Source organism: Lepidochelys kempii, chromosome 7 (assembly GCF_965140285.1).
Source record: "Lepidochelys kempii isolate rLepKem1 chromosome 7, rLepKem1.hap1, whole genome shotgun sequence".
In the NCBI taxonomy this organism is placed as follows: domain Eukaryota; kingdom Metazoa; phylum Chordata; order Testudines; family Cheloniidae; genus Lepidochelys; species Lepidochelys kempii.
In genome coordinates, this window is record NC_136386.1 from 93,523,476 (window position 1) to 93,550,252 (window position 26,777).

Below are 26,777 nucleotides of genomic sequence, written 5' to 3' on the forward strand. Positions count from 1 at the left end.
TAATTGAGTCTACAGTGGATGTAACCATGGAAATGATATAAGCAACAAAAATCTCATTGGCTTGGTAGGTACCTATACTGACATTCAGGTTGAAAAAAGTATTCTTCCAGATTTATATAAATTTGGAAACATGTATATCATGAGAACTGCAGGAGTCTGTGGGGATGAAGCATTTTTCTTTGGCACATTTCTTATCACTGCTACTGTATCCAGTATCTTGAGAGACTGAGAAGCTCCTTTTATGTTTAAATTCCACTAAAGCACAATAAGTAGAGCCTTTTCATGTGGCAATTTAGCTTGCCAAAACCCCAACACAAAAACAAGTAGTACCACGACCACCCCACAAAAAAAATGTAAGTGAAGAACAGCTGACAGTGTGACCATTAAATCCTGTCTCTAGACAATCTGGTCTTTCAGCTTTAAACTGTTCTTCACTCAACTGTATCTTCCATTACTGATTACTGACATTAAATATTAGAACAGCACTGTAATGGGTTCTACCCTGTCCTTTAATATGTACGTGTGCATCATTTCACTTTTGTACAGGTTTCTGTCCACTAGAGGCAGAGATTCAAGCCCAGATACTTGAAACTATGAAGCCACTGGAGGCCTGAAGCAGAAGTGGAGAGAGTGTCCAGGAGATGGAATTTAATTTGGCTCACTCAAAGAGTGAAACTGGTGAAGATCACACACAGAGCACCTATTGGGATTGTGTTCTTTCACAACAAAAAGGACACCCATTATATTTCAGTCAGAGACATGGTGCCATTGCAGGAGGGACACAGCTTGCAGCTGGTGGACTGTTTCTTCTAGTTCAAGTTAGCAAAGAAGTCTTGAGTGGAGCAGGGAAAGGCTCAATGGAGCCACAAGACTAAAAGACAAGAAAGAAAAACTTAGCTTAAGTGCTATTTTTGCTACGCACAGCTATTTAAGCTAGTTAATAAAACTGAAATAGAACATCAGGGCAGCAACTGACATCCTCAAATTCCTGCTCTCTGCCTATGGTGGCATAAAGACATTTTATGGCGGTTGAGGCTGCAACCCCTTAGGTGAGTGTGAATGGGAGCACAAGAATACAGACCAGGTGTATGGACATGCTATCCCGTGAGTTCTCATCTCATTCACCAAGGGTGCTTATATAATCCAAAATAAGGATCTCTCCAGGCAATGCTCCAATTACTGACATTTTTAGAATACTGAAACAGCATTAAGACATTACAGGACATGTCTTACTGGCTACTAATTGAGGCCCTTGGCCCCAGGCCTCTGTATTTAACCACTTTGTAAAATAACCTGGAATTTATTAGTGCAGGCACAACTGACAAATACCTAAGAATGGATGCACCATATTAGGACACTACATTTTAAAAATCTGATTTTAAAGTTACAAGGAGAATAGTTGTTTGTTGAGAAATGCTATCTTATGCAATTACGGCACCACAGAAACAAGCCTGAAAGTCAAAGTGTGCACATTACCTCTAAAAGTCTATTCCTTTCTGTATCTGTCATTTTGCTTTTCCCTTTAATAATTTCCTCCATTGACTTTTTGAGGGCTGCATTCTCCCTTTTATACTTCTCCAACTCAGTCTCAGATTTGGAGTTACTAGACTTGAATCCCCACTTGCCAGAAATTATATCTTTGGTGGCCTTTGATGTCATCCTCCAAGCGTTCTGTGAAAACAAACAAAAGAATCATGTATACAACAGTCCCATCCTGTGTTAAATATTAAAGATTCCAGAGACCAAGCAAAAATATGTCTTTATTCAAGTTTGATAAAGCATGATCTAATGGGTAAAATCCACAACTAAGTCAGATTGTGTTCTATTCCTGCACAGCACAGACTGAATTAATCAGTTTCCCTATTTGCAAAATTGGTTTTCCTATTACCTCCCTCACAAACGTTTGTGCAGTGTCTCAGCATTGGTCTCAATAGAGGTTCCCAGATACAAGGTACTATAGAATTGCAAAGCATTTTTAATATAAGCTATTTTTAATATGGGTTATCATTGATGGCAGGGCTTGAACACACACACATTCCTAGTGAGAGAGGAACCAAAACACCAGCTTCTGCAAATTAAGCTTCCATTTAATTAAGTTTTTAGTCCTTATGGCTGTAGAGGTAACCTTGCAAATGTGAAATGAATGAGAAGTGAAGTGAAGCTATGGCAGAGACTATCCTTTTGTTCTGTGTTTGTACAGCACCTAGCACAATAGGGTCTTGGTCCCCCAGGTGCTACAGTAATACAAAAATAATACTGCTAATGAGAATAGCTCCAGTACTCTGCACTATTGCTTTGGAAAACTAACCTCAGGAGCAGAGGCTATTTATCCCTTACCCAATCTGATGGGTTTTGGAGTAGCAGAGATCCTCCCTACTCAAAGGGGCCAAGAGTGGGGTGGACAGATAAAAAGTTCCTTCCAGGGATTAGACAGAGGTGGTGCTTCAAGTTTAAGAGTAAGTCAGAGACAAATCCCAAAAGAGAAGTATCAGGGAAAAGTATTCTGAAATACCAGCAGGCCCATTATCTATAGGTAAAAGCAGCAGGGGCTTCTTCTCATCAGGAAGTTGTCCCTGGAGCTAACTGATGGAACCAGACCTTTATCTTTCATAGCTACAAGAGCTGGGCACAAAAAGGTAATTCCATTTAACAGACTGGGTTTTTCTATTTTGAAAGCTGATTTTGTTCTGATACGGATGGAAAACGAAGCATTCCAAAGTTCTCTGTGAAACGGAACAGAGTGCCACTTCCAACAGAACTCATGGAACATTTCACTTTTTGACTAAGCAGCAAATGCCACTGAAAAGGTGTTTTGTCCAGAATGTTTCTGAAACATTTTTCAAACCCCGCACCTGAAGACCAAAACGGTAGGCACATTCACATTCAGTTACTTCTGCCTCTGGACTTGAAGATTTACCAAAGATCTAACTGGAAGACAATCTATTAACCAGAAATTACAAAAGAATAAGAGACATGCCAGCAATCTCCTGGTGAAAAGGTCAATCCGCAACCCTAGCTGCTAGAAAGGGGCTATAATTCCTATCAGCGTCTTGTCTCTAGACTGGTCAGAAGCTTCATAGTTTCTCTTTGTTTTCAACTTGTAGTGCCTTGTCTATGTAAGCAGTGTCAGGATGAGCTCCACCCTGACATCTGGTGGTGAGGTGTGGCAAGTTGTGGAAAAGAATTTCAGGGGCCGATCTCATTTGCATAGGCACACCCACCACGCCTAGAATGAGACCATAGCTGCCCAAATGGTCACTTTGGCTGCTGTGGGATCCCCAGTGTCTCTGTTATTGGGGCAGGAAGAATAAATTGTTATTACCCTGATTATGGGAACTGTGCTTGGAACTGTACGTGGCCTTTTGTTACGATGGAGGGATTCACCATCATCTAAGTAGCACTCGCTAGGCAAGGGTCATGGGTTCCAAAACTGTGTGAATGGAGAGAGGCTGGGGACAAGTATTAATACTTGGTGGCATGGGCCCCTTGGTGAGGGCCTTACATGCTAATTGCACTTCCTCCTCTCTCCACTGTGGAATATCAGAGCTAATTTTGATTTCATTAGAAGTCTAGTTACAGGCTGCTGAGCTCACTTTGGGCTGACAGTGCACCAGCACTGGGGCTCCCCTATTATAAGCTGAATTCACCTAAGCGCTGAAATCACTGAGTGTTGTGTTAAGTAGTGGGGGAGCCTGAAGATATATTGTGGAGCAGTTTGCGGGCCGGCTGGCGAAGCAGTTTGACACGGAGCAGTGTGTGGATGGCAGGAGCTGCTTGTGGGCCGTGGAGCTGAGCGAAGGAGTTCGTGGGGCGGCTGGCGGAGCGGAGCGCAGCTGAGTGAAGGAGTTCGTGGGGCGGCTGGTGGAGCGGAGTGCAGCTGCGCGAAGGAGTTTTGTGGGGCGGCTGGCGGAGCGGAGCGGAGCGCCGCTATGGAGCTATGGGGCGGTCAGCTTCAGATCACGTAAGGTGCCTCTTACCCCCGTCCCATTTCCACCCAGGTTGGGAGGTAAAGCTCCGCCGATAAACTTTCGAACTCTGGGGCTGCCCTGACCAGGGACAGAGACTTTGGGGGCATTGGACTTTTGGGGTTGCTGGACTCAAGAACCAAAGGGAAAAGGGCATGCCCCAATTTGCCTGGGGTGGGTTGTTTTTGCTCATGGGTTGTGTTATGAATCCGGTTGGTGGTGTTTCCCCAACATAATGCCACATTGTTTCTCTCTGTTATTAAAAGACTTTTGCTACACTCAGACTATGTGCTTGCGAGAGGGGAAGTATTGCCTCTTGGAGGCGCCCAGCGGGGGTGGTATATATTTGTCCCAGGTCACTGGGTGGGGGCTCGAGCCAGTTTGCATTGTGTTATTGGAATGGAACCCCTAGATATTGAACCCGGCCCTTGTTGCTGCCAACTCTGACGGGCAGAAGGGTTACATCTACAAGATGATTTGTCTGTTTTACAAGGATACACTTGGATCAGTAGTTTCAATAAATAAGCCCTGGCATCTAGGACACAGGTATTTTTACTAGACATACAAGGCGGGTGAGATAATAGCTTTTATTGAACCAACTTCTGTTGGCGAGACAAGCTTTTGAGCTTCGCTCTTTGAAAAAAGAGAAGTTGGTCTAATATCTTTTATTGAACCAACCTTGTCTCTCCAATACCCTGGGACCAGCACAGCTACAATGCTTTACTACCTTGTCAATTAACCCATGATCAGCAGAGCTGCCTACACCACTTCACCGGTGTCAGCTTCAAGACGCACTGCTGAATAAAGGCTAAGATCTTCATGTGGGCGCATCTGGTGTCTAGATACACTCGCAATTTCCCCCTCCGCAGCAGGCTTCCCCAGCTCATCAAGAGGTCCCACCTCGCCAGTGTGTCTGGGGCTGCGCTGGGCACAGCTCCGGCGCTTGCCTCCTCCCATGCGCAGTTTTCGCCCCAGGAGAGCGAGTCTGGAGCCGCTGCGCGTGACGCCGAGTGCGGCCGCGGCGAGCCTGAGAGGGGGGCGTTAGGTTTGCTCCAGGAGCAGTGGGCAAGGCCGTCACTAGCTACAGGTCCGTACCCAGGGGGTCGGGGGTTTTACCTCCACGGAAGCTCGGGGCCGGCGGAACACAGGGAAGCCGGCGGAACACAGGGAAGCCGCCCGCCCGCCGGCCCCTCCAGCGGGAGCAGGGCGGTTCGCTGCGAGTCGACCGGCAGCAGTGCGGGGCCGCGCCGGGAAAGCTCCGGGCTCAGACCACTACGAGCAGGCCCGCAGGGTGACCAGGACCACCCCCACCCCGCCGGCTCATCCCGCCAGCAGCATCAGGACACCCCCCATTTACCTGAGCGGCGGCGGCAACGACCCCCCTATAGCTCCCCTTCCACTCAACCACACCTCCGCTTCCGGGAGTTTGAATCCCGCGGCTCCGGCAACGTCACTTCCGCTCAGGGACCTCACTACCGGAAGCGAGCTACGGGGTCCCGAAGGGGTCAGGCAGTACGGAGAACAGTGTTGAGGGGAGGGGGCTTGGGGTAGGCGGAAGAGCAGGGTGGGCGAGGCTGAGGAGAGGAGGCGGGAGGAAAAGTGGGGAGGGGCAGGAGTAGCCACGGAAGGAAGAATGGGACGAAGCGATGGGGGAATAAAGGGGAGCAGTGCAGAGAGGGGAGGAAGGGGCTGGGGAAGGGAGCGGGGGAGTCAGGGAAGGCAGTAATCTCCCTTGAGCAGCTCCAGGGTGTCCCGTGTGAATAAAAAACCCATATTATCATATTTGCTCCTTGGAGGTTTAACAACTGCCTATCACCTTGGCATCTGGGCACTATGTCAGTCTGAAAAATGAATAACTGCGATATAGGAAAGTGATCACCCCTGCTCTGGACCTGACACCTGTGTTTATACACCACCAAGCTGTGGGGAGAAATTTTCGAGTCACCTTCAACATTACAATACAAATAGCAGACACGGGGTGACAAACTAGGTATCCAACATACTATTTTATGTAAAGGATTTTTAGTGCCATCTTAAATGTCTAGAGTCTGGCTTTGGAGATTTCTCTTTCTAACCCTTAAAACTAGTTTTAAAAATTGCAAACAAACATGTTCCTTTGTACACTGAGATTTCAAATTAAATTTTACTCTGGAGTGAATTTCTGTTGTGGAGTTAAATAGATTTTGGTTTATAAAAGAAGAAGAGTGTTTGGGCAGAAGCCAAAGTTGGTGCTGTTATGCATAAATATGGCTGGTTTGGGAGAGCCCAATCAAACTTCCGTTGACTTCAGTAGGAATTGAATCAGGCCTGTGATATATAAATTCTGCAATGTGTAAGTGTAATGGTTTGAGGTATAACTCAGAGTTTAATTACTTTTCTAGGAAACTTGGACCTTCACAGTTATTTTAAAACTCATGTTTTCTGTAACATTTTTTGTGCTTAGGTATGCTACACACGCCACTCTTACTGCATGCTTTTAAAAATCGTTGCTATAGTTAGTGCTATGATTTTGTCATGGGAGGTTTTAGCTTCAGTCTTTTTTTTAATTTTTTTTTTTGAAGCAGAGGTATTTCGTCCTGTCAGAGATTTTCTATTTATCCTGTAAATTAAGACCATTTGGGAGAAAGGGTCACTTTTATTGGTTCTTGGAGCTCTGCTACTGGTCTACTCTGGATTAGAATGCTCCACCTTAAATCCCCTTGATCTTGCATTCCAAACAGCTACAGTAAGAAATCTGTATTTGTATCAGTATGTTTCCACATGGATAATATTAAATTTGTCTATGCCCTTGATTATTTTTCTCAGCTTCCACCAGATAGTAACCAAGTGGGCCAACGGACTAAGGAAACGAACAACCACTCTCCTTGTTAGCCTGTCCTATATTGCAATTACAAGAGGTAACATGATGAATGGCCAGTTCATGTAGACCAAATGAAATAAAATACTACTTCATGCAACATATAGTTAATATACAGAATGAACTACATCTAAAGGTCGGCAAGTACAATATGATGGCGTGGATAATTTAATGAGTATCAATAATATTTGCAGTTAATACAAGCTAAAAATAATAAGATCTGAGGTTCCAGGGCATAATGTGATATTTGCAGAGGTCAGGATAAAATTTATCTTCATGTATGTTTATTGTACAAATAGATATATTGTGTGCTTTTGTTTTGGTTTGTTTTCTTCTGAAACATCAGACAGGAAACAGGACTAAACAGACTAATGGTTTGAACTGGTTAGCCAATTCTTTGTTCTTCTGATTCATCTGGTTTCCTTTCAGTGGATTCCACTCCCTAGTTTTCTCTGGTTAAGAGCAATCATTTATAGGTCACTGAGCAATAGACAAGGTCTTCTCTCCTTTTAGGGTTAAAAACTTTCAGATTTTTCTTCAGACACCATATTACATATTTCTTTTTTATTATTGCTCCTAGAGGGGCTTGTGTTTATATAACAGTGCAATTCTTAAACGCAGAATGTATAGTAGCTACACAGTATAGGAGAGGTTTATTAAAAACGTTGTTCCTGAGCCCTACAGAATGAGGAGTACTTAAACTGTTTTGAAGAGTAGATATTTTGTGGATTTACAAAATAGGAAAGAAACATGGAAAATGTATTAAAACATGATTCATTGAAAGCAAAGATGAGAAAAGTGTAGACCGTTATAAAGTTCAATGACATGGTATATTCAGAAGTATAGTTAAAAGAGGGAGCTGTGGTGTGTCTGACTACTAGGGTTGTGTTTAATTTTTGCCAGCTATGTACTCCTCTTTCCCTAATCACTTATATGAGGTTCATATGCTTAGGCTTTTTTTATATACTGTTTACATTGTACATTTTTCACATGACCAGACTTCACAGGATGGTGCTTGCTTTGCACAGGAATTATGGTGTCAGTTTACAGGTAGTTTTTTTTTTTCTACAGCCTTTAGTAACTAGCCCGTCATAGTTCCACCCATCAGCCCTTTTTCTCTGTAGCAAACTGTTCCTTGCTGCCTCCTCCTAGCTTTGCAGTCTGGAGGAGGACACAGGGCGTCTGAAGCACAGACTTTCTTAAGTTCCTTTTCTGACAGCAGTGGTTTAACACAAGTTTTGAAACAATGCTTCGGGTGATTGTGGAATCTGCTACCAATATCCCTAAAACTAAATTTGGAAAACCGGATCCTATTGTTTCTGTTATTTTTAAAGGTAAGGAAAACTAACAAATGTACTCAATCAGATTTCTGTTTGCATATTTTTTGTAGCTTTGAGGACAAAGTGTTCTATATTGATATTTTAAAATTATGAAATACTGAAGTTACACAAAATTGAATCTCACCATAATGTTAGCAAAGACGCTTTTTACCAGAAAGACTGAAGTTATCTGCACAGGGCGTGATATGGGTGGAGTATGTTCGTGGGTGTGATTTTCTTTTTCTTGGCCTTTGGGACTGCTTTCCCAAGACTCAGTTTCCAAGCTCCTGTAAGGGTTTAGTCCTCTGCTTTTTACTTATAAATCTATTTTTAGTGGTAGTATTAATTAAAGTCTAAATTGTGCGACTTTGAGTTACAATCCAGCACCTTAACCTGTGATGTTCATGCTAAAAATCTTGCATCTTTAAAGTTTCTTTTTGATTTGGCACAGCAGCTGCTGCTCACTACCAATTTTGCTTCTGCAGCAGATCCCTTTTATTGTAATTATTTTACTAAAGTATTTTTAGCATTTCTTTTAATATTATTATTAAACCTCCTAACTTTCCATATCATACCACTTTCAGAGTTACCTACTTGTTGCTTAAGGGAGAAAGAGAAAACACTTATTAACTAACATTTATACGTAAGATTGACTGTTAATTTCATTTTGATATAAGTTTTGTAACTGATTAAAGTTTCTACGGCTTCTTCTTCCTCCAGTACCAAAAGGGGTTTAGCTACAAGTTTAGTGTTGTCACCTTCAAGGTGGAGGACCAAGACAATCTTGTATCAGACAATCCGTCAAACAACTGTGGCCAACAGTTAAATTTACTCTTGAGAGTATTATTGCTTGAATATAAGCTGAACTGGAAACAAAATTTTCAACGGATAAAAGCAATTGCTGAGATTTGGTATCTCAGCAGGGTGAGCCCAAAAGGGTGGCTACAGTGTGATGGGGAAGGGTGGTCTATCTGCTGAGAATATCTGACAAAATTGTTGCAATCTGGAAGGATTTTATTGTCAAAAAGATGTGCACCCTTTCCTCCCCTTTCCCCCTTTGTCTTAGATTTTCAGGTTTGTTAAAGTGATTAAGCTTTTCCCCCAAAGCCTCTTTACTTCCTAATACCTGAATCAAGTCTTTCTGTGTGGAACTCACAAGCGCTGTTCTAGCAAGGTAGATTTTCTCACTGTTTTCGCTTTGCCTCTTCTCTTTTTATTCCTTTTTCTCTCCTCTCTTTGCTTTCCTCCTTAGTTGTTTCTTCTTCCTATATTGTCTCTGTTCCCTCAGTCCCCATTTTTCATCTCTCAGTAGTTTTGTGTCCCTTCTCCCCTTTTTGCCCCTTGCTGATTGGTTCTGGTATCCTTTGATCTCTGTGCTTCCCTGATTTGGTGCTACTTTTCATGACCAAGTCTATTCCTCCTTCCTGAGCACACACTATTACCAATGCAAGTTTCAGAGTAGCAGCCGTGTTAGTCTGTATCTGCAAAAAGAAAAGGAGGACTTGTGGCACCTTAGAGACTAACAAATTTATTTGAGCATAAGCTTTCGTGAGCTACAGCTCACTTCATCGGATGCATACAGTGGAAAATACAATGGGGAGATTTGATACACACAGAGAACATGAAACAATGGGTGTTACCATACACACTAGCTGTAGCTCACGAAAGCTTATGCTCAAATAAATTTGTTAGTCTCTAAGGTGCCACAAGTACTCCTTTTCTTTTTGCGAATACAGACTAACACGGCTGCTATTCTGAAACCATGCTTAACTCTGTGCACCTGAGTACTCCTATTGACACGATTGAGGCCAACATTGTATTGTAAAATGTAATTTTATGATAGGCTCATTATGGTATTTCACATTCAACCAACAATATTTTCTAAATTAAATTAGTCATTTAAAACTCATGGACTGGTCCTAAGAAGCATCAAGCACAGGTAACTTCTATTGATTTCAGTATATGGTTTAGAATATGTTAAAACTTCAGTGGGAGTTGTGTGTGCTCGGTACCTGGATTAGGCCCTTAGACACACCAGTTATGAAAGATTTATCAGTTTAGACCCTGGTCCTGCAAACATTTATACACATGAGTATCTTTACAGATAAGCAAACTCTCTGCGACTATTCACATGTGAAAATTTCTCACATTCATAATCATTTGCAGGATCATAGCTTTAGTTTATTTTCATTAGCTTCTGGTGTGTGCTCAGTACCTGGATTAGGCCCTTAGACACACCAGTTATGAAAGATTTATCAGTTTAGACCCTGGTCCTGCAAACATTTATACACATGAGTATCTTTACAGATAAGCAAACTCTCTGTGACTATTCACATATGAAAATTTCTCACATTCATAAGCATTTGCAGGATCATAGTTTTAGTTTATTTTCATTAGCTTCTGATGTGTGTATCAGGTATTAAAAATACAATTTTATCTGCACCTTGAATAGAGCTCATTAGTATTCACATAGTAATGTATAGCTGGCATAATTAACATACACCGCCATATTAAGTAAATGTTATCATAAGATATGCACAAAACCCTTTAGTGATAGACTTTATCTGCACTAGTTTTTCTTTTTTTCCCCCCAAGAACTTTTATTCTAAGCCCTGTGAGCTTGACCTTTTGTTTTTTATTTACATAAGGAACAGCTCATCATTTAAAGAGAACTACACACCCAAATGTAAACTAATGCTGCAAACACAGTTAGAGGCTGTAATAGCAGAATTCTGAGCTTGTCATAATTTTGTATTAAATGAAAGCATTATTGAAATGGATAAGGAAGAAGTGTGAGAACATGCCAAAATGTCATTAAACACTAAAAGTTAAGGCAATAAAAAATTTTTACATGTGAGAGATAGTAAACTAGAAAAAAACCCTGAAACTTCCTTTAGATGTAATAGGTGACATGTTTGCTTATATGCATAATCAATAGTATGACATTTTATTGGCTTGCTACTTCCTTTTAACACGTAGCATTCAGTTCTGACTTAAAATTATTTGGAGCTATGACTTCTGTTTTGTTGGGCCAACTGGGCTAATAGTGGGCTGATGCTCTTTTTTTTTTTTTTTTTTTAATCTCCTCTTCTGTGTCTAAGGGCTTGTCTAAATGGGAAAATCAATTTGCAGAATTATAGTGGCCTAATTATAAAACTTTAGCTATGCCAGTGTAAATCTCCATGGAGACACTCTGGGAATAAAAGTGATTTTGTTCCGATTTAATTACTCCACAACGTTATATTTACTGGTTTTCAGAGGTTAAAGTTTAGCCACTCTCCACATTCTGGAAGGACACAAGATACCACTGGGCAACCTTAATTCTGTCTTAATGAAGTTTTTGAGCATGTAATTATATTAAAGTTGGGGATGATGGTTTTTAAAGTATATTTTGGTAAGGAAGTGTGGCGTATTAGCCCTAATGATACCACTGTCAGATGATTTTAAAAAAGGTAGATGATAAGGGTTTTTTAACACTATATGATGCCTATTTCTGCTATTGTGCCATCCACTGAAGTCAACAATGATGAATTATAATAATGTGAGTCAATTTGACTTCTGAGGGTGGATTGATAGCAGTATGGTTAGAATTTTTAAGGAAGGAGTACCTTATCCTAAACAAAATTCATATCTAGTTAGTGAAATTCTTCTGGTTAACATGCACATCTCACCTATCAAGAACATTGACAAAGGTTCACACTAAAAATGAATTACCATTTCCAGTACAGAGTATGAGAAAATTATAGCCAGAAGTAGTTGTCATACTGTTTGGAGTGGCTCACGACCGTGAGTGCCTACCTCAGGGCAGACTGTGAAAAACAGCGCAGACACCCCAAACTGATCGTGTGTTCTATAATTAGATTTCATCAAGCCAGTAACAAATGTGAACTCCTGGATCACTATAACAGTCTCACCACCAACTCACCCACAATCCCTTTAAACTCTCCAGTCTATCTTGCTGCTCAGGCAAGCTGGACTTAGTGATAAATGATCACTTACACCAAAAATCACAAAATATTCAGGTTGCTTTCAGTACCAAGAGACTAGTCACTTACCCCAGACCCATTTGTATATTAGATCTCACACCAAAGACAATGCCTGTAGCCAATCCCGTAATAAACTAACAAAGGTTTATTAACTAGGAAAATGAAATGAGAGAGTTATTGACAGGTTAAACAAGGAAACATATACACCAATTAGTTGCAATCTAAATCCTAAGAGTGACAGAGTTGTAATGATCTGTCAATTCAAAGTTTTTTTTCAGGGCAGACCAAGGAGTTACCCCTATGGGATCTCTGGCTTCAGTTTGGTTTCTCTGGCCCTGTGAGAGTTCAGATAGAAAAGAGAGAGACAATTTTCCTGTGTCTTTGTTTTATTTCTTTCATTCAGTCTCCAAGTCCATAGGACAAGCTCCCGTGTACATAGTGTTTCCAAGGTACAATAGTAGCATTCATGTCTAAACACTAAATACATTCTTATAATACCTATTTTGAGCAACATTAACAGATATGTGAACTGGTCTGGTCTCCAGCTATGAGTTTATCAGTTCTTCGCTAATGCATGAAGCCTTGGCACAAGCTGGCAACTGACCTGCCAGCATCACACCCCGAGTGCAAAACAGGTGTAGGAAAGGACGTCACTGACGGTCCTGAATATGCATCAGAATAACCCCATTCTTGATAAGGCATCAGCCACTACATTTTGCTTTCCCTTGGAACACATTATGTCCATATCAAATTCTGGTACAGCTGGACTCCAACAAAGTAGAATTGGTTTCCTTAGCTCAGTGCAACCACATCAAAGCGGTGTGATCTGTCAAAACCTGACTTTTTTTTTTATTACACAAACAAGGTTTACAGCCCAAACGATGGCATAGCATTCCTGCTCAATGACAGCATAGTTCTGTTCAGTATGATTAGTTTTTTTTACTCAAGAAGGCAATGGGATGTTACTTGTCTCTCCCCCCCATTCTGCATTAGGACTGCACCTAATCTGATGTTAGAAGCATCAGTGCATGGTATAAATGATTTGCTGAAATCAGCACTGGCCAAAACAGGCTCTTTGGAAGAAGCCTCTTTTATGTCCTGAAAGCCTTTTTCACAAGCCTCTGTCCATACCATCCAGTCTTGTTTCCCCTTTTTTGTAAGGTCTGTTATGGGGGGGCCACAATACCACTAAACCTCTTTACAAATCTCTAGTAATAGCTGGCCAGACCAATAAAGGATTAGACCTGCTTCTGGATTCGTGGGGCAGGCAAGTTCCTAATCGCTTCCTACTTTTAAAGGATCACAGCAAACAAAACCACTGCCCACCCTGTGTCCTAGGTAGGATACCTCTACAGTCCCCATTTTGCATTGGGAGACCTTGACAGTGAGGTTGGTTTCTTTAAGCCTTTGCAACACAGTTCCCATGTGAAAGGGGAGGGATAGCTCAGTGGTTTGAGCATTGGCCTGCTAAACCTGGGGTTGTGAGTTCAATTTAGGGATCTGGGGCAAAAATTGGGGATTGGTCCTGCTTTGAGCAGGAGGTTGGACTAGATGACTTCCTGAGGTCCCTTCCAACCCTGATATTCTGATTCAAGTGTCTTGCCAGAAACTACTGAAAATGGCCAAGTCATCTATATAGGGCTTGGCAAATGGTTGTAACCCCTGCAGCACCTCATTGACAAGCCCCTGAAAGGTAGCTACTGCATTGATTAATCCAGAAGGCATACCCTTAAACTCATATAAGCCATATTCCTCTATAAAAGCTTATTTTTCTTGAGCACAAGCATCTAAGGGGATTTGCTAGTACTCATGAGTCATGCTTATGAATTTTGCACTCCCCAACACAGCCAGTAGGTCCTCTATTTGGTGTGTGGGGTATGGGTCAGGTAAGGTGATAGTATTTAGCTTCCTAAAGTCCACACAAAACCTCATGGCTTTATCCTTTTTAGGTACTGTCACAATGGGAGATACCCAGGGACTTTAGTAATTACTCCTATCTCCAGTATGCTATCTACCTCTTCCTGGATCTGTTTCTGCATTTCCCCTTTAGCACAATATGCCTTGTTAGGAGAAGCGCAGGGCCCTGCTAGTTCAATGAAATGTATAATCCTGTCAATTAAACCTGACCAGTTGGAAAATACCTGGTTTCAGAGTAACAGCCGTGTTAGTCTGTATTCGCAAAGTGCTAATAAACAATGGTCACATAAACACCACCCTATACCAGAAACCTACTGACCGCTATTCCTACCTACATGCCTCCAGCTTTCACCCTGACCACACCACACGATCCATCGTCTACAGCCAAGCTCTGTGATACAACCGCATTTGCTCCAACCCCTCAGACAGAGACAAACACCTACAAGATCTCTGTCAAGCTTTCTTACAACTACAGTACCCACCTGCGGTAGTGAAGAAACAGATTGATAGAGCCAGAAGAGTTCCCAGAAGTCACCTACTACAGGACAGGCCTAACAAAGAAAATAACAGAACGCCACTAGCCGTCACCTTCAGCCCCCAACTAAAACCCCTCCAACGCATTATTAAGGATCTACAACCTATCCTGAAGGATGACCCAACACTCTCACAAATCTTGGGAGACAGGCCAGTCCTTGCCTACAGACAGCCCCGCAACCTGAAGCAAATACTCACCAACAACCACATACCACACAACAGAACCACTAACCCAGGAACTTATCCTTGCAACAAAGCCCGTTGCTAACTGTGCCCACATATCTATTCAGGGGACACCATCACAGGGCCTAATAACATCAGCCACACTATCAGAGGCTCGTTCACCTGCACATCCACCAATGTGATATATGCCATCATGTGCCAGCAATGCCCCTCTGCCATTTACATTGGTCAAACTGGACAGTCTCTACGTAAAAGAATAAATGGACACAAATCAGATGTCAAGAATTATAACATTCATAAACCAGTTGGAGAACACTTCAATCTCTCTGGTCACACAATCACAGACATGAAGGTCGCTATCTTAAAACAAAAAAACTTCAAATCCAGACTCCAGTGAGAAACTGCTGAATTGGAATTCATTTGCAAATTGGATACTATTAATTTAGGCTTAAATAGAGACTGGGAGTGGCTAAGTCATTATGCAAGGTAGCCTATTTCCCCTTGTTTTTTCCTACCCCCCCACCAGACGTTCTGGTTAAATTTGGATTTAAACTTGGAGAGTGGTGAGTTTGGATGAGCTATTGCCAGTAGGAGAGTGAGTTTGTGTGTGTGTGTTCCCGGGGAAAAAAAAAAGGGGGGGGGGGTGAGAAAGCCTGGATTTGTGCTGGACATGGCCCACCTTGATTATCATGCACATTGTAGGGAGAGTGGTCACTTTGGATGAGCTATTACCAGCAGGATAGTGAGTTTGTGTGTGTGGTTTTTGGAGGGGGGGTGAGGGGGTGAGAGAACCTGGATTTGTGCAGGAAATGGCCCACCTTGATTATCATGCACATTGTGAAGAGAGTTGTCACTTTGGATGGGCTATTACCAGAGGAGAGTGAGTTTGTGTGTGGGGGGGTGGAGGGTGAGAAAACCTGGATTTGTGCTGGAAATGGCCCAACTTGATGATCACTTTAGATAAGCTATTACCAGCAGGACAGTGGGTGGAAGGAGGTATTGTTTCATGATCTCTGTGTGTATATAATGTCTGCTGCAGTTTCCACGGTATGCATCCGATGAAGTGAGCTGTAGCTCACGAAAGCTCATGCTCAAATAAATTGGTTAGTCTCTAAGGTGCCACAAGTACTCCTTTTCTTTTTGGAAAATACCTGTTTGTGGTGCTTCAAAGGGGCCAGCCTTACCTGCTTTTGGATTAGATCCAAACCCTCCCTGAACTCAATGCTTTTCAGGGGAGTTTCGTCCTTGCTCTTCCTGACCAAATCAACCAAAGGAGTATTAAATATTCCTTCATCAACACAACAAATCATATTCACTGCCATCTCCCTTTCATCAGCTTTTCATCCGTTTGCACAGCTCCCCTGCCATAGTGTTTCCTTACATCATAAGTGACCTCATTCACTCTTTCTATCACCTTATAAGGTCCTTCCCAACAATCCTACATTTTGTTTGTCCTCTCTGAAATTAGCATTAATACTAAATAACCAATATCAAATTATCTTTTTTCAGTATTCCTGTTATACCAAGCTTTTGCGATTCCTGACTTCTATCAAGGTTCTGCTGCATTAATTTAATCATAGCCTGTAAATTCTTAAAATGAGTGACATACTCCCCTACAGGCTTTCCTGTCCCCTCAGTACTGCCCTCCCAAGAACCTCAAATCTGCCTCCCCTCAACTTGCCTCCCACGCAGGAGATCAAAGGGGGCAAAGGCAGTAGATTCTTAGGGGAAATATCTGTACACATATAACAGATAAGGAAGCAACATGGCCCAGTCATCCTCACACTTGGTGACATACGTTTTCAGCATAGCTTTCAAAGTCCCATTATATCTTAGAAACCATTAGTTTCTGGATGGTAGAGGGCAGTTGTTAGATGCCTCACTCCACATTATAACTCTCTGTAACTTTTTAAAACTAAAGACATCAAGTTTGCCCCACAATCAGTCAAGATTTCTCTGGGAAAATCTAGTCTGCTAAAAATGGTGAATAAAGCTGTAGCTACAATCTGAGCTTTAACATTAGATAGTGTTGTGGCTTCAAGGTACATGGTGGCAGAATGCACCACAAGTATATATCTCTTTCCATTCCTGGAAGGTTCAGTGAGGGGGCCCCACAATATCCACAGACAGTCTGGCAAACACCTCTTTAATAATGGCCAAAAGTTGCCATGATGCTTTGCAGGGTTCCTTCAGTCTCTTAGGCCTGGTCTACACTACGAGTTTATGTCGGATTTAGCAGCATTAAATCCGAATTACCCCTGCACCCGTCCACACAACGAAGCCATTTTTTCGACATAAAGGGCTCTTAAAACCGAATTCTGTACTCCTCCCCAACGAGGGGATTAGTGCTGAAATCGACATCACTGTTTCAAATTAGGGTTAGTTTGGATGCAATTTGAAGGTATTGGCCTCCGGGAGCTATCCCACAGTGTACCATTGTGACCGCTCTGGACAGCACTCTGAACTCGGATGCACGGGCCAGGTGTACAGGAAAAGCCCTGGGAACTTTTGAATCTCATTTGAATCTCATTTCTTGTTTGGCCAGGCGAGCTCATCAGCACAGGTGACCATGCAGTCCCTTGCATCTTTACTGTTTCAAACATGTGAGACCAATAGAAATTCCATTTAAGCCTGTCACAGGTTCTCTCCGCTCCTAAATGTCCTATGAATGGGCAATCATAAGCTAATTGGAGCAATTCTCTCTGTATTTCTCAGACGCAACTACCTGCTTGCAAACCTCACCAGGACAACACTTTTTCCCTATGGAAACCTCCCTATATAACAAGTCTCCTTATACAAAAAATCTACCATTTCCTTTCCCAGCTGGGGTATTATATTCTGAGCTGCAACCCCTCTCCTTGTCCAGAGAAGGGTCATCTTGTTAAGCTTTCACAAACTCCTTCTGAGTCTCACCTAAGTTTAGAGCAGACTCCAGCACAGCAGAAGAATCCTCAAATTGCTTCTCAGAAGCTACTACTCTCAATAGACAAAGGACCGAGGGCATTCCTCCCCACCCCCACAACTTTGCCTGCTGTCTACAGACAGCAGGTGAGTCAGGGCCATACTCTCTCTGGCTGCATGTTATAACATGAACCTGCTTAGATGTGGCTAAAATGATAGAGGGAAACAAGAATTTATAAAGTTTGCAGATGATACCAAGCTGGGAGGGGTTGCAAGTGCTTTGGAGGATAGGATTAAAATTCAAAATGATCTGGACAAACTGGAGAAATGATCTGAAGTAAATAGGATGAAATTCAATAAGGACAAATGCAAAGTACTCCACTTAGGAAGGAACAATCAGTTGCACACATACAAAATGAGAAATGACTGCCTAGGAAGGAGTACTGTGGAAAGGGATCTAAGGATCATAGTGAATCACAAGCTAAATATGAGTCAACAGTGTAACGCTGTTGCAAAAAAAGCAAACATCATTCTGGGATGTATTAGCAGGAGTATTGTAAGCAAGACACGAGAAGTCATTCTTCTGCTCTACTCCATGCTGATTAGGCCTCAACTGGAGTATTGTGTCCAGTTCTGGGTGCCACATTTCAGGAAAGATGTGGACAAATTGGAGAAAGTCCAGAGAAGAGCAACAAAAATTATTAAAGGTCTAGAAAACATGACCTATGAGGGAAGATTGAAAAAATTGGGTTTGTTTAGTCTGGAGAAGAGAAGACTGAGAGGGGACATGGTAACAGTTTTCAAGGACATAAAAGGTTGTTACAAGGAGGAGGGAGAAAAATTGTTCTTCTTAACCTCTGAGGATAGGATAAGAGTCAATGGGCTTAAATTGCAGCAAGGGCGGTTTAGATTGGACGTTAGGAAAAACTTCCTAACTGTCAGAGTGGTTAAGCGCGGGAATAAATTGCCTGGGGAGGTTGTGGAATCTCCATCACTGGGGATTTTTAAAAGCAGGTTGGACAAACACCTGTCAGGTATGGTCTAGATAATACTTAGTCCTGCCTTCAATGCAGCGGACTGGATTAGATGACCTCTCAAGGTCCCTTCCAGTTCTATGATTCTATGAAATTTCACCCTTAAAATCCTCCCACGTAAGGTGAACTTTAGTCAGGGGCACAATCACAGAAAATTGAGCCCAAACTGAAATATTTAGACTTTTGCCAGGAAGTCTGTCTTCTTCCCTTACCAAGCTTTCCTTAATCAAAGTGACCTGGGATGCCATGTCCCTTCAGCCTGTACAGTCAATGCCATTCACTCCTGCAGTTTTAATGAATTCTTTCCTACCTTACCAAGACTCAGTCCTACTGTACTTTATGAAGCCACCTGCTCCTATACTGTTTCCTCTGGGATCATGGTGTTAGCATTAGCACTCATGGTGGTAGCACTGGCACTCCCTGTGGGGGTTCTGGGCGCAGATTGTGGGGTGACCTTAAGTTTGAGGCAATTTGGTTTTATATGGCCAGGAGTCCCACAGTGATGGCAGACTACCTGCTTTCTCTTAGGGTAAGAGGTTTTAAAATCTGGGCTCCTTTGACATTTTTTAACAAAGTTGGGGGTAGGTTTATTCCTAGACCCCCTCCTCTCTCTTAACCTGGGAAACAGGAGCGTTTCCCTTCCACTGTGGTTTGTGCCCCGCACGAGCCCTTGACTCAATATATTTATCTGCAATTTCTGCTGCCTCCAAAACTGTGGAAGGTTTTTTATCACAAATGGCAGCTTTTACCTCATCAGTTACTGTCCACAACCATTGTTCTCGAACCAGTTTTGCTGCAGCAGTTTCTATGGCATCTGGGGCAGTGGGGTGCTCAGACCCTGCTCCTTGCTCAAAGTCTATGAGCAAAGCTCTCAGTTTCTGATCAGAGGCTTTTTATGGGATAATCCCCTATTCTTACATATTTTTCAAGGTTCTTTGTGTCAAGACCCTCATATGACTGCAATTCACTCATTGTGACTACTCTTTAATACTTAAAAACTTGATATCAAATGTAAACTTTTAACATGATTGGGGTTATGATCTATTAACCCAACTGACCAGTGGCATGAGAATCCTGCCAAGACTACACCAATTGTCACACTATCTGGAGTGAATCACGACCGTGAGTGCCTACCTCAGAGCAGACTGTCAAAAACAGGGCAGATACCCCAAACTGGTGGCTTGTTCTATAATTAGATTTCATCAAGCCAGTAACAAATGTGAACTCCTGGACCACTATAACAGTCTCACCATGGAGACATACACAGTCCCTCTAAACTCTCCAGTCTATCTTGCCACCCAGGTGAGCTGGACTTAGTGATAAATAATCACTTACACCAAAAATAATGAAATATTCAGGTTGCTTCCAGTCCCAAGAGACTAGTCACTTACCCCAGATCCATTTGTATCTTAGATCACACACCAAACACAATGCCTGTAGCCAATTCTGTAATAAACTAACTTAAAAGTCTAATAACTAAACATATACACAAATGAGTGGCAATCTAAATCCTAAGAGTGACAGAATTGTAGGGATTTGTTAATTCAAAATGTCTTTCAGGGCGGCACCAGTGGTAACCCCTGGTGATCTCTGGCTTCAGTTTGGGATCTCTGAGCCTTTGAGGTTCAAACAGTGAAGCGATAGAAAATTTTCCCATGTCTTTGTTTTATTTCCTTCTTCAGCCTTCAAGTCCATCGGACAAGCTTCCTTACATGTAGCATTTCCAAGGTGTGATACAGCCATTCACCAATCCTTTGTATTGCAATGTTCCTTGATGGCCCATCTGATTTTGATAGTTCTTCTGGACAGATGGGGGGAACTCTCTCCCCATCTGAGTTCACAAGTTCAGAGCAAACATTTTCTAAGTTATAAAGCAAAACTTACATATTTCCTTATAGCATGGAATTCAGACATTATAAATAAGATTAATAAGATTACAAATAAGATTAATGCATGCAGCAACTTGCAGACATTCTATCGAGTCTAAACACTAAATACATTTTTATGAAACTAATACCTATTTTGAGCCACATTAACACATACATGAACTGGTCTGGTCTCCAGCTATGAGTTTGTCAGTTCTTAGCTAATGCCTGCAGTCTTGGCAAAAGCTGCCATCTGGCCTGCCAGCGTCACAGTAGTACAATAAATCTATTTGTAAACTTAAAATGACAAAGATGAAGCAGGGGAGATATAACCTGCCTTTATTTCTGGTCTCTGTAAGTTAAGTGTGCTTTGTTAACAAAGAAAGTAATATAAAAATATCCTATATTCCTTACCTCAGGGTGAGGCCAAAAGAAAAACAATAGATGGCCCACTGCCCTACTGTGCAAATTTACCCAGATTTGATTCTCATCAAATGATATGATTTTGAGTCTTGCTTTTCATGGCTGGGTTCACAGCCAGTGGGGGAGTACCTGATATCAAAGCGACCCCATTTGCTGAAGAATGGGTGATGCTGAAGGGCCCCAAAGGGAATCCTCTTGGCCAAAAAATGTTGCTATAGTATCTTAAATAGGAAGGGAAAAGTTTTATGCTGCAGGTACAAAAACATAAAGTAAAATAAGTGGCATTAAAAGAATGGTAAAATAGACAAATACGAAGAGGCAACATAAAATGAAGGGAATAAACACTAAAAATCAACCTCAAATGTGTTAACTCCACATATGGACTGACTCAACTTATGTATGTTTTTTTAACAAAATCCTGCTAATTTAACCCAAAATCCTTCTCATTACTTTCAAATATATGACATAACATTTTTTTCTCAGCATACACCATAGTATGTATAGTATAAATGAAATCATGAACCTTATTTTTATTTTACTATTATTTTTTAGTAATTAGTACTAGGTAGTCAAGAATGAGCTCTCCCCCTTGTCAAGAGGGATCCTGGCCAGAGTTTACACTACACGGATCCTCACATTACTCTACAGGATTGTGACTGAGGTGTTAGCTGGCTTGAGTCAGGATTGTAGTGCTTGTATCCATCAGTTCAATCAGGGCTGTCTCTATGGTACAATTTCCCCATTACATGGAACTGCCAGTAGGACAATCCCACCTTCTGTTGACCAAAAGACTGGGAATCTCAAGATCTGTTCTGAACCCCAGATTTTTCAGGTAGCCGTGCTCAACAGTGCAGCATTATTGATTAGGTGACCTCAGTACATAGGATTGTGAATATAGCTGTGGGAATAATTGATTTTTCAGTTTGCTGGCCTTTCTGAAAAATCAAAAAATAAAATAAAATGAAATAAAAAAAATGAAATTTGTTTTGGGTCAAAATGAAACAAATATTTCAAAATTTTTAGAGAATTGAAAAAAAACATTTAATATTGAATGAAAAGTTTTATCTTTATTTTGAGCTTTTTAATATTTAAAATTAAGGAAATTCTAAAAAGTCATTTTAAATTAAAAAATCAAAATATTTAATTTCAGAAATATTTAATCTTGATTAATTTCAGAACATGTGTCTTTGGTTTTCTTTTTTGACTAGCTCTAACTATGCGTGGAACTCAGGTTGATATTATGAGAATTAGTTCTTTGTTCCGCAAGATGTGAGTTTACAGCACGATAGATTAAAAATGCTTTTCCTTTGTGGTATGATGTGAGTCAGTATCCTGCATAATTTGTGGCCAATTCCTGTTACAGAAGTGTGTGTCACTTCCTTGCAATGTATAGTATGGGCTAATTTTTCAGTGCCTTCCACTTTCATCCAATAGAAAGAGCCATCCAATCCCACCACCTGAGTAATGTGGAAACTGACTTAATATTGCCTCACTGACCTTCTCAAAGTTTTACTGACAATGTATAGTTGAAACTTGCAAATGACAATGTGAGCTTGTAATATTGCTTCACTAAAGGAGTGAAGGTAAGAAAGAGAGCAAGTAAAAAATCTGTAAATGTCAATCTTTCTAGTGATATCTCTGTATTCAATAACTCAACGATTAGTTCACTTAGAATGGCCTTGATAATGAGTACAGCTAATATATTAGTTATTCCTGTGTGGCACACACTTCCCCTTAAAAATTTGTATGTGTTCAGTGAATGTACTGTATTTTATGCTGCCAAGTGTCAAGCAAGAGACAATGTTTTCCTTCCTCCATACATATTTTTATTTTATTTTATTTTATTTTCTATATTAAAGAAAAACTCAAGACACCTAGGATCAAAATGTTAGCTGATGTAGATTTGTTATAATGGGGGAATCCTCTTGGATTCTGTTCTCCTTTCTATGGGTGAAATTCACACAGGTCTGAAGGGTTTTGTAAGAGCCTCCGCACCACTTAGTTCCCATTGTGCCTCTGAAGGGGAGGAGCTTGGGTAGAATGGCCATGCCAGACATAATCTACCCTGGTTGTGCACCATGGCTTACCCCAGGGGACACAGACTGGTTTACATTGAAGTAGAGCCAGTGTCTGGGAGCCTCCACTTAGGGGATGCAGCTATTGCAATTTATATGCTGAAATGGCAGTCAGTGCATTGATGCATTGCAAGTTGGAGGTGAGAATTCCATCCAACTAATCCCCCTATAAACCTCTGCACAGAGCCTATTTACTCAAAGGAGTGAATTTCCCCTTATACGCATGTGTAATTCTCATTAGTATCAATATCTGTGCATATGAAGCAGAGAACTTTTTAAATTTTAACTCTACATTCCTCTGCCTAGACTTTTTTTTGTTTAAATTGCTGCCATTTTACAGGAAGCTTAAAAATATTAACAACAAGAATCCAAGAACACAAACAAGGGATTAAACAAAATGAGAGATATGTTCTTATGAACAAGATCAGTCACACTGGGGCCACTGTCCAAGGCTGTTAGTCTGGCCCCTTTCATCAACACTAAACTCACATCAAAAGAAAAAGGACTAAGACACATAAAGGTTTTTAGGGGAAAGAAGCTGGTCTAGTCTGCATGAAACATTCGTTATGTGTAAACTAAATAAATGCAAACAAATTACTGTGCAAGTAAACCAACTAAAATCTATCCAAAGGAATTTTCAGCAACAAAAACTACAGATCCTGGATGGGCCAAAATAGTTTGATCACATTAAGCTTTAAAAAAGTCTTTTATGAAAGAAAATGGAAAGATTCTATTATTATTTGACTTAATATTCTAAGCCTTTAATAGAAGCAAACAATCACATTTTATTTTTATTTGCAGATGAAAAAAAGAAAACGAAGAAAATTGATAGTGAACTCAACCCTGTTTGGAACGAGGTGACATTCTCATAAAATTTTTGTTTTAGTATACGGTACAGTGCGTTATGGCTACAAAATTAGTATATTAGTCACTGCAGTTATGAATCTGAGATACAGATAGGAGTTAAAGTAAAATACTTTCCTATAAGGTGACAGTAAATGTGTTTTGCAGCTGAGTAAGCAAACACAATGTGGGATGGGTGATCCAGTGGATATAGTGTACTTGGACTTTCAGAAAGCTTTTAACAAGGTCCCTTACCAAAGGCTTGTAAGCAAAGTAAGGAGTCATGGCATTGATATTAATAGCGTCATGACTGGGTCCCTGATATGAGCACTGCCACTTTGATAATTAACTGTACACCAAGTGTAATGAAAAATGGTAATGCAAGTTAGGGCTAGGTGTCTAGAGGGGTGCCACAAAGGTCAGTGTTAGTTTTAGCTATATTTAGCATTCTCTTTAATGAGCTAGAAGAGAGGTTAAAGTGCATACTCATGAAAATCATGGGTCATCATATCTACAAATGAGAGAAGGGTGTAGAAACACAAAGGCCTGAAATCACTGGCAACCCACTTCCCCCCATGACTGAAATGGGAATAGGCCCAGGTCTTATGATGGAAAATAATTTATTCATATTAATACAAGGGAGGAGAACTAGAAACTGTAATGGGGCACTATTAAGAAACTCTCCTTTTTAATTGCAATGTGTCAGTAACAAGTCAAAATGTACTACGGACATGTTCTGAAGTTTTTCACTTCATTTTTCAGACATGCAGATGTAAGATCAGTCGGTTTAACTGTGTTACTAAATGTAATGTTCATTCATGAAAAGTTTTATTGTTTGCCTTCATAGTGTTAAGGTACTTTATATTTTAGCTGTATTGATCAATTGTTTTTGCTCTAATTCTCTTTGTACAGATTCTTGAATTTGATTTGAAAGGGATAGCACTCGATATTTCATCATCCCTGACCATTATTGTGAAAGATTTTGAAACAATTGGACAAAACAAGTATGTACTTTTTTTCATTGTTTAATTAATCTCATTTTCAATGTAACTCAAAAGGCCAAACAAAAACTATGAATCTGATATTTCACTACAAACAAATAATTGCTGCTATTAGATTGGTTGGTTGATTGAATTGGCTGATATTTTGTTGTTTTATTGTACTGTACTCTAATGATTCTCTATACATTTTAGGCCTGTGGTCTTCTCTTTGCTCACTGTAGTCTTCTCCCTCACCAGTGTTTCTGTACTGTTGCTCTGGAGGGAGACTTCAGCCTTCTCTGTGCACTTGACCTTGTGCACAAAGTTATTTCCTCTGTTTTCTGCCCCCCTTGAGAGGCCAGAGATTGAACTTCATCCATACAATTGATATTAATGGGTTTTTGATCAAATGGATCAGACAAAAGCTCTTCCAGATAGCAGTCAGAGAACCAGTTCTAGTTAGTTTCAGCAAAGTCAGTGTTCATTGGTAATTTTACAGAATTAGAAAAAAAATGACAGATAGTTAAACCCATTCTTGTCTGGATGAATATTGCAGGAAGCATTGATAGATTGACACTAAACCAAAAATTATAGGCTATTGAAAGATGGTCTTATAGAAAGTATATCTGGTCTCTTCCTCAGTGGAAGATCTGTCAGAAGAAGTGTGTCTGTTTTTTTCTTACCGTTAATGCTATTGAAGAAATAGTCATGTTGTATAAAGGAAGCTATTTTTACATGAAAGGGAAAAGACATAACTAAAAGTTCAGGGGGTAATGCAATGTTCTTTGTTTTTAGTGCTGGAAGTTTTGTATCCAAGAGTTTTTATTTTTTATCCTTACATTTTTATAAAATGTTAATTAATAGAATGAGAGAGACAACACTGCAAACAACTAATAGAATAACTATCAAGCATAAACTCATCAGAAGTATTTAGTTCCCTGAATTGTTTAAAAAGGCAAACTATGTATTTTAATAAATAAATGTTTGAAAGCTAAAATTAAATAGAATATATAAAGTCCTGTAAATTAAGCTGGTCAGTATAACTAAAACAAGTAAAATGCTACTGCATAGAACCCTTACTAAAAAATCCAGAGAATCATTTTTTTCCAGGGGAAAAAAGTTCCTGGAATACAAAACTTTCATGTTTGGGATATATGCTTATAAGCAGTTTCCTATATATGTTAGAAAGATTTGCTATGTTGCAAAATGCATTTTGCATAAAACTATACATTATGCATGGAAAGGTTTCACTGCAATTAAATCATGGCCTACTTATGTACAGTATGTAGATAACATTGCAGTATAGATATTCAGTATTTTGTCATAATTATTATTTGTATTGCCATAGTGCCTATGAGCTCTAGTTGTGGACCCCATTGTGCTAGGCACTGTACAAACACAGAACATGTGCTCCAACGTGTTTTTCATGGTTCTGAATGGCATGATTGGGCAATTAGTACAAACAATGCTAGAGGCAAAATACAGATGTGTTGTTTTTGTATGATTAAAGCTTTAATTTGTCCTTAATATCAGAACTGAAGGTGTGCAGGATACCTGAAAACAGTGTGTATAGACACACCCCATAAGAGGATGATGTTTAACTTACAGACTGTGAAAGTATTAATGACCGTTTAGTAACCTCTCAGAGTGTACTAATAAGAAGAAAAGATTCTTTGGGGAATGAATGGGAAAGATTTTATTATTATATTATTATTCGTGCATATATTTTTTCTTGTTTTATGTATAGAGTAAGGAATCACATGCATTTTCTGTGCAATCCTGCTCCCACTAAACTCAGTGGTAAAACTTCCATTGACTTCACTGGGGCCAGCGTTTCACCCTGTATAATCATAAAAAGAGGAATATTCATAACAATGTGATATTTCTAGTCCTCT

At 40.5% G+C, this 26,777-nt stretch overlaps 2 protein-coding genes across 4 annotated transcripts in view; one reads left to right on the top strand and one right to left on the bottom strand.

Annotated features, from left to right (window-relative positions):
• CEP55 (centrosomal protein 55) overlaps positions 1-5,405 on the bottom strand; it is a 43,081-nt gene extending 37,676 nt beyond the window's left edge. Inside the window, exons 1-2 of the mRNA XM_073353865.1 lie at positions 5,323-5,405; positions 1,477-1,671 (exon numbers count right to left, since the gene is read on the bottom strand). Coding sequence (XP_073209966.1) covers positions 1,477-1,659 — 183 coding nt within the window. The 5' untranslated portion in view covers positions 1,660-1,671; positions 5,323-5,405. The remainder of the gene's footprint in view (positions 1-1,476; positions 1,672-5,322) is intronic.
• Positions 5,406-7,949: 2,544 nt separating this feature from the next.
• Positions 7,950-26,777, top strand: part of MYOF (myoferlin) — a 109,118-nt gene continuing 90,290 nt past the window's right edge. For all 3 annotated transcript variants that reach the window (XM_073353867.2, XM_073353870.1, XM_073353871.1), the window contains exons 1-3: positions 7,950-8,156; positions 23,861-23,916; positions 24,815-24,906. In XM_073353867.2, coding sequence (XP_073209968.1) covers positions 8,069-8,156; positions 23,861-23,916; positions 24,815-24,906 — 236 coding nt within the window. In that variant the 5' untranslated portion in view covers positions 7,950-8,068. The remainder of the gene's footprint in view (positions 8,157-23,860; positions 23,917-24,814; positions 24,907-26,777) is intronic.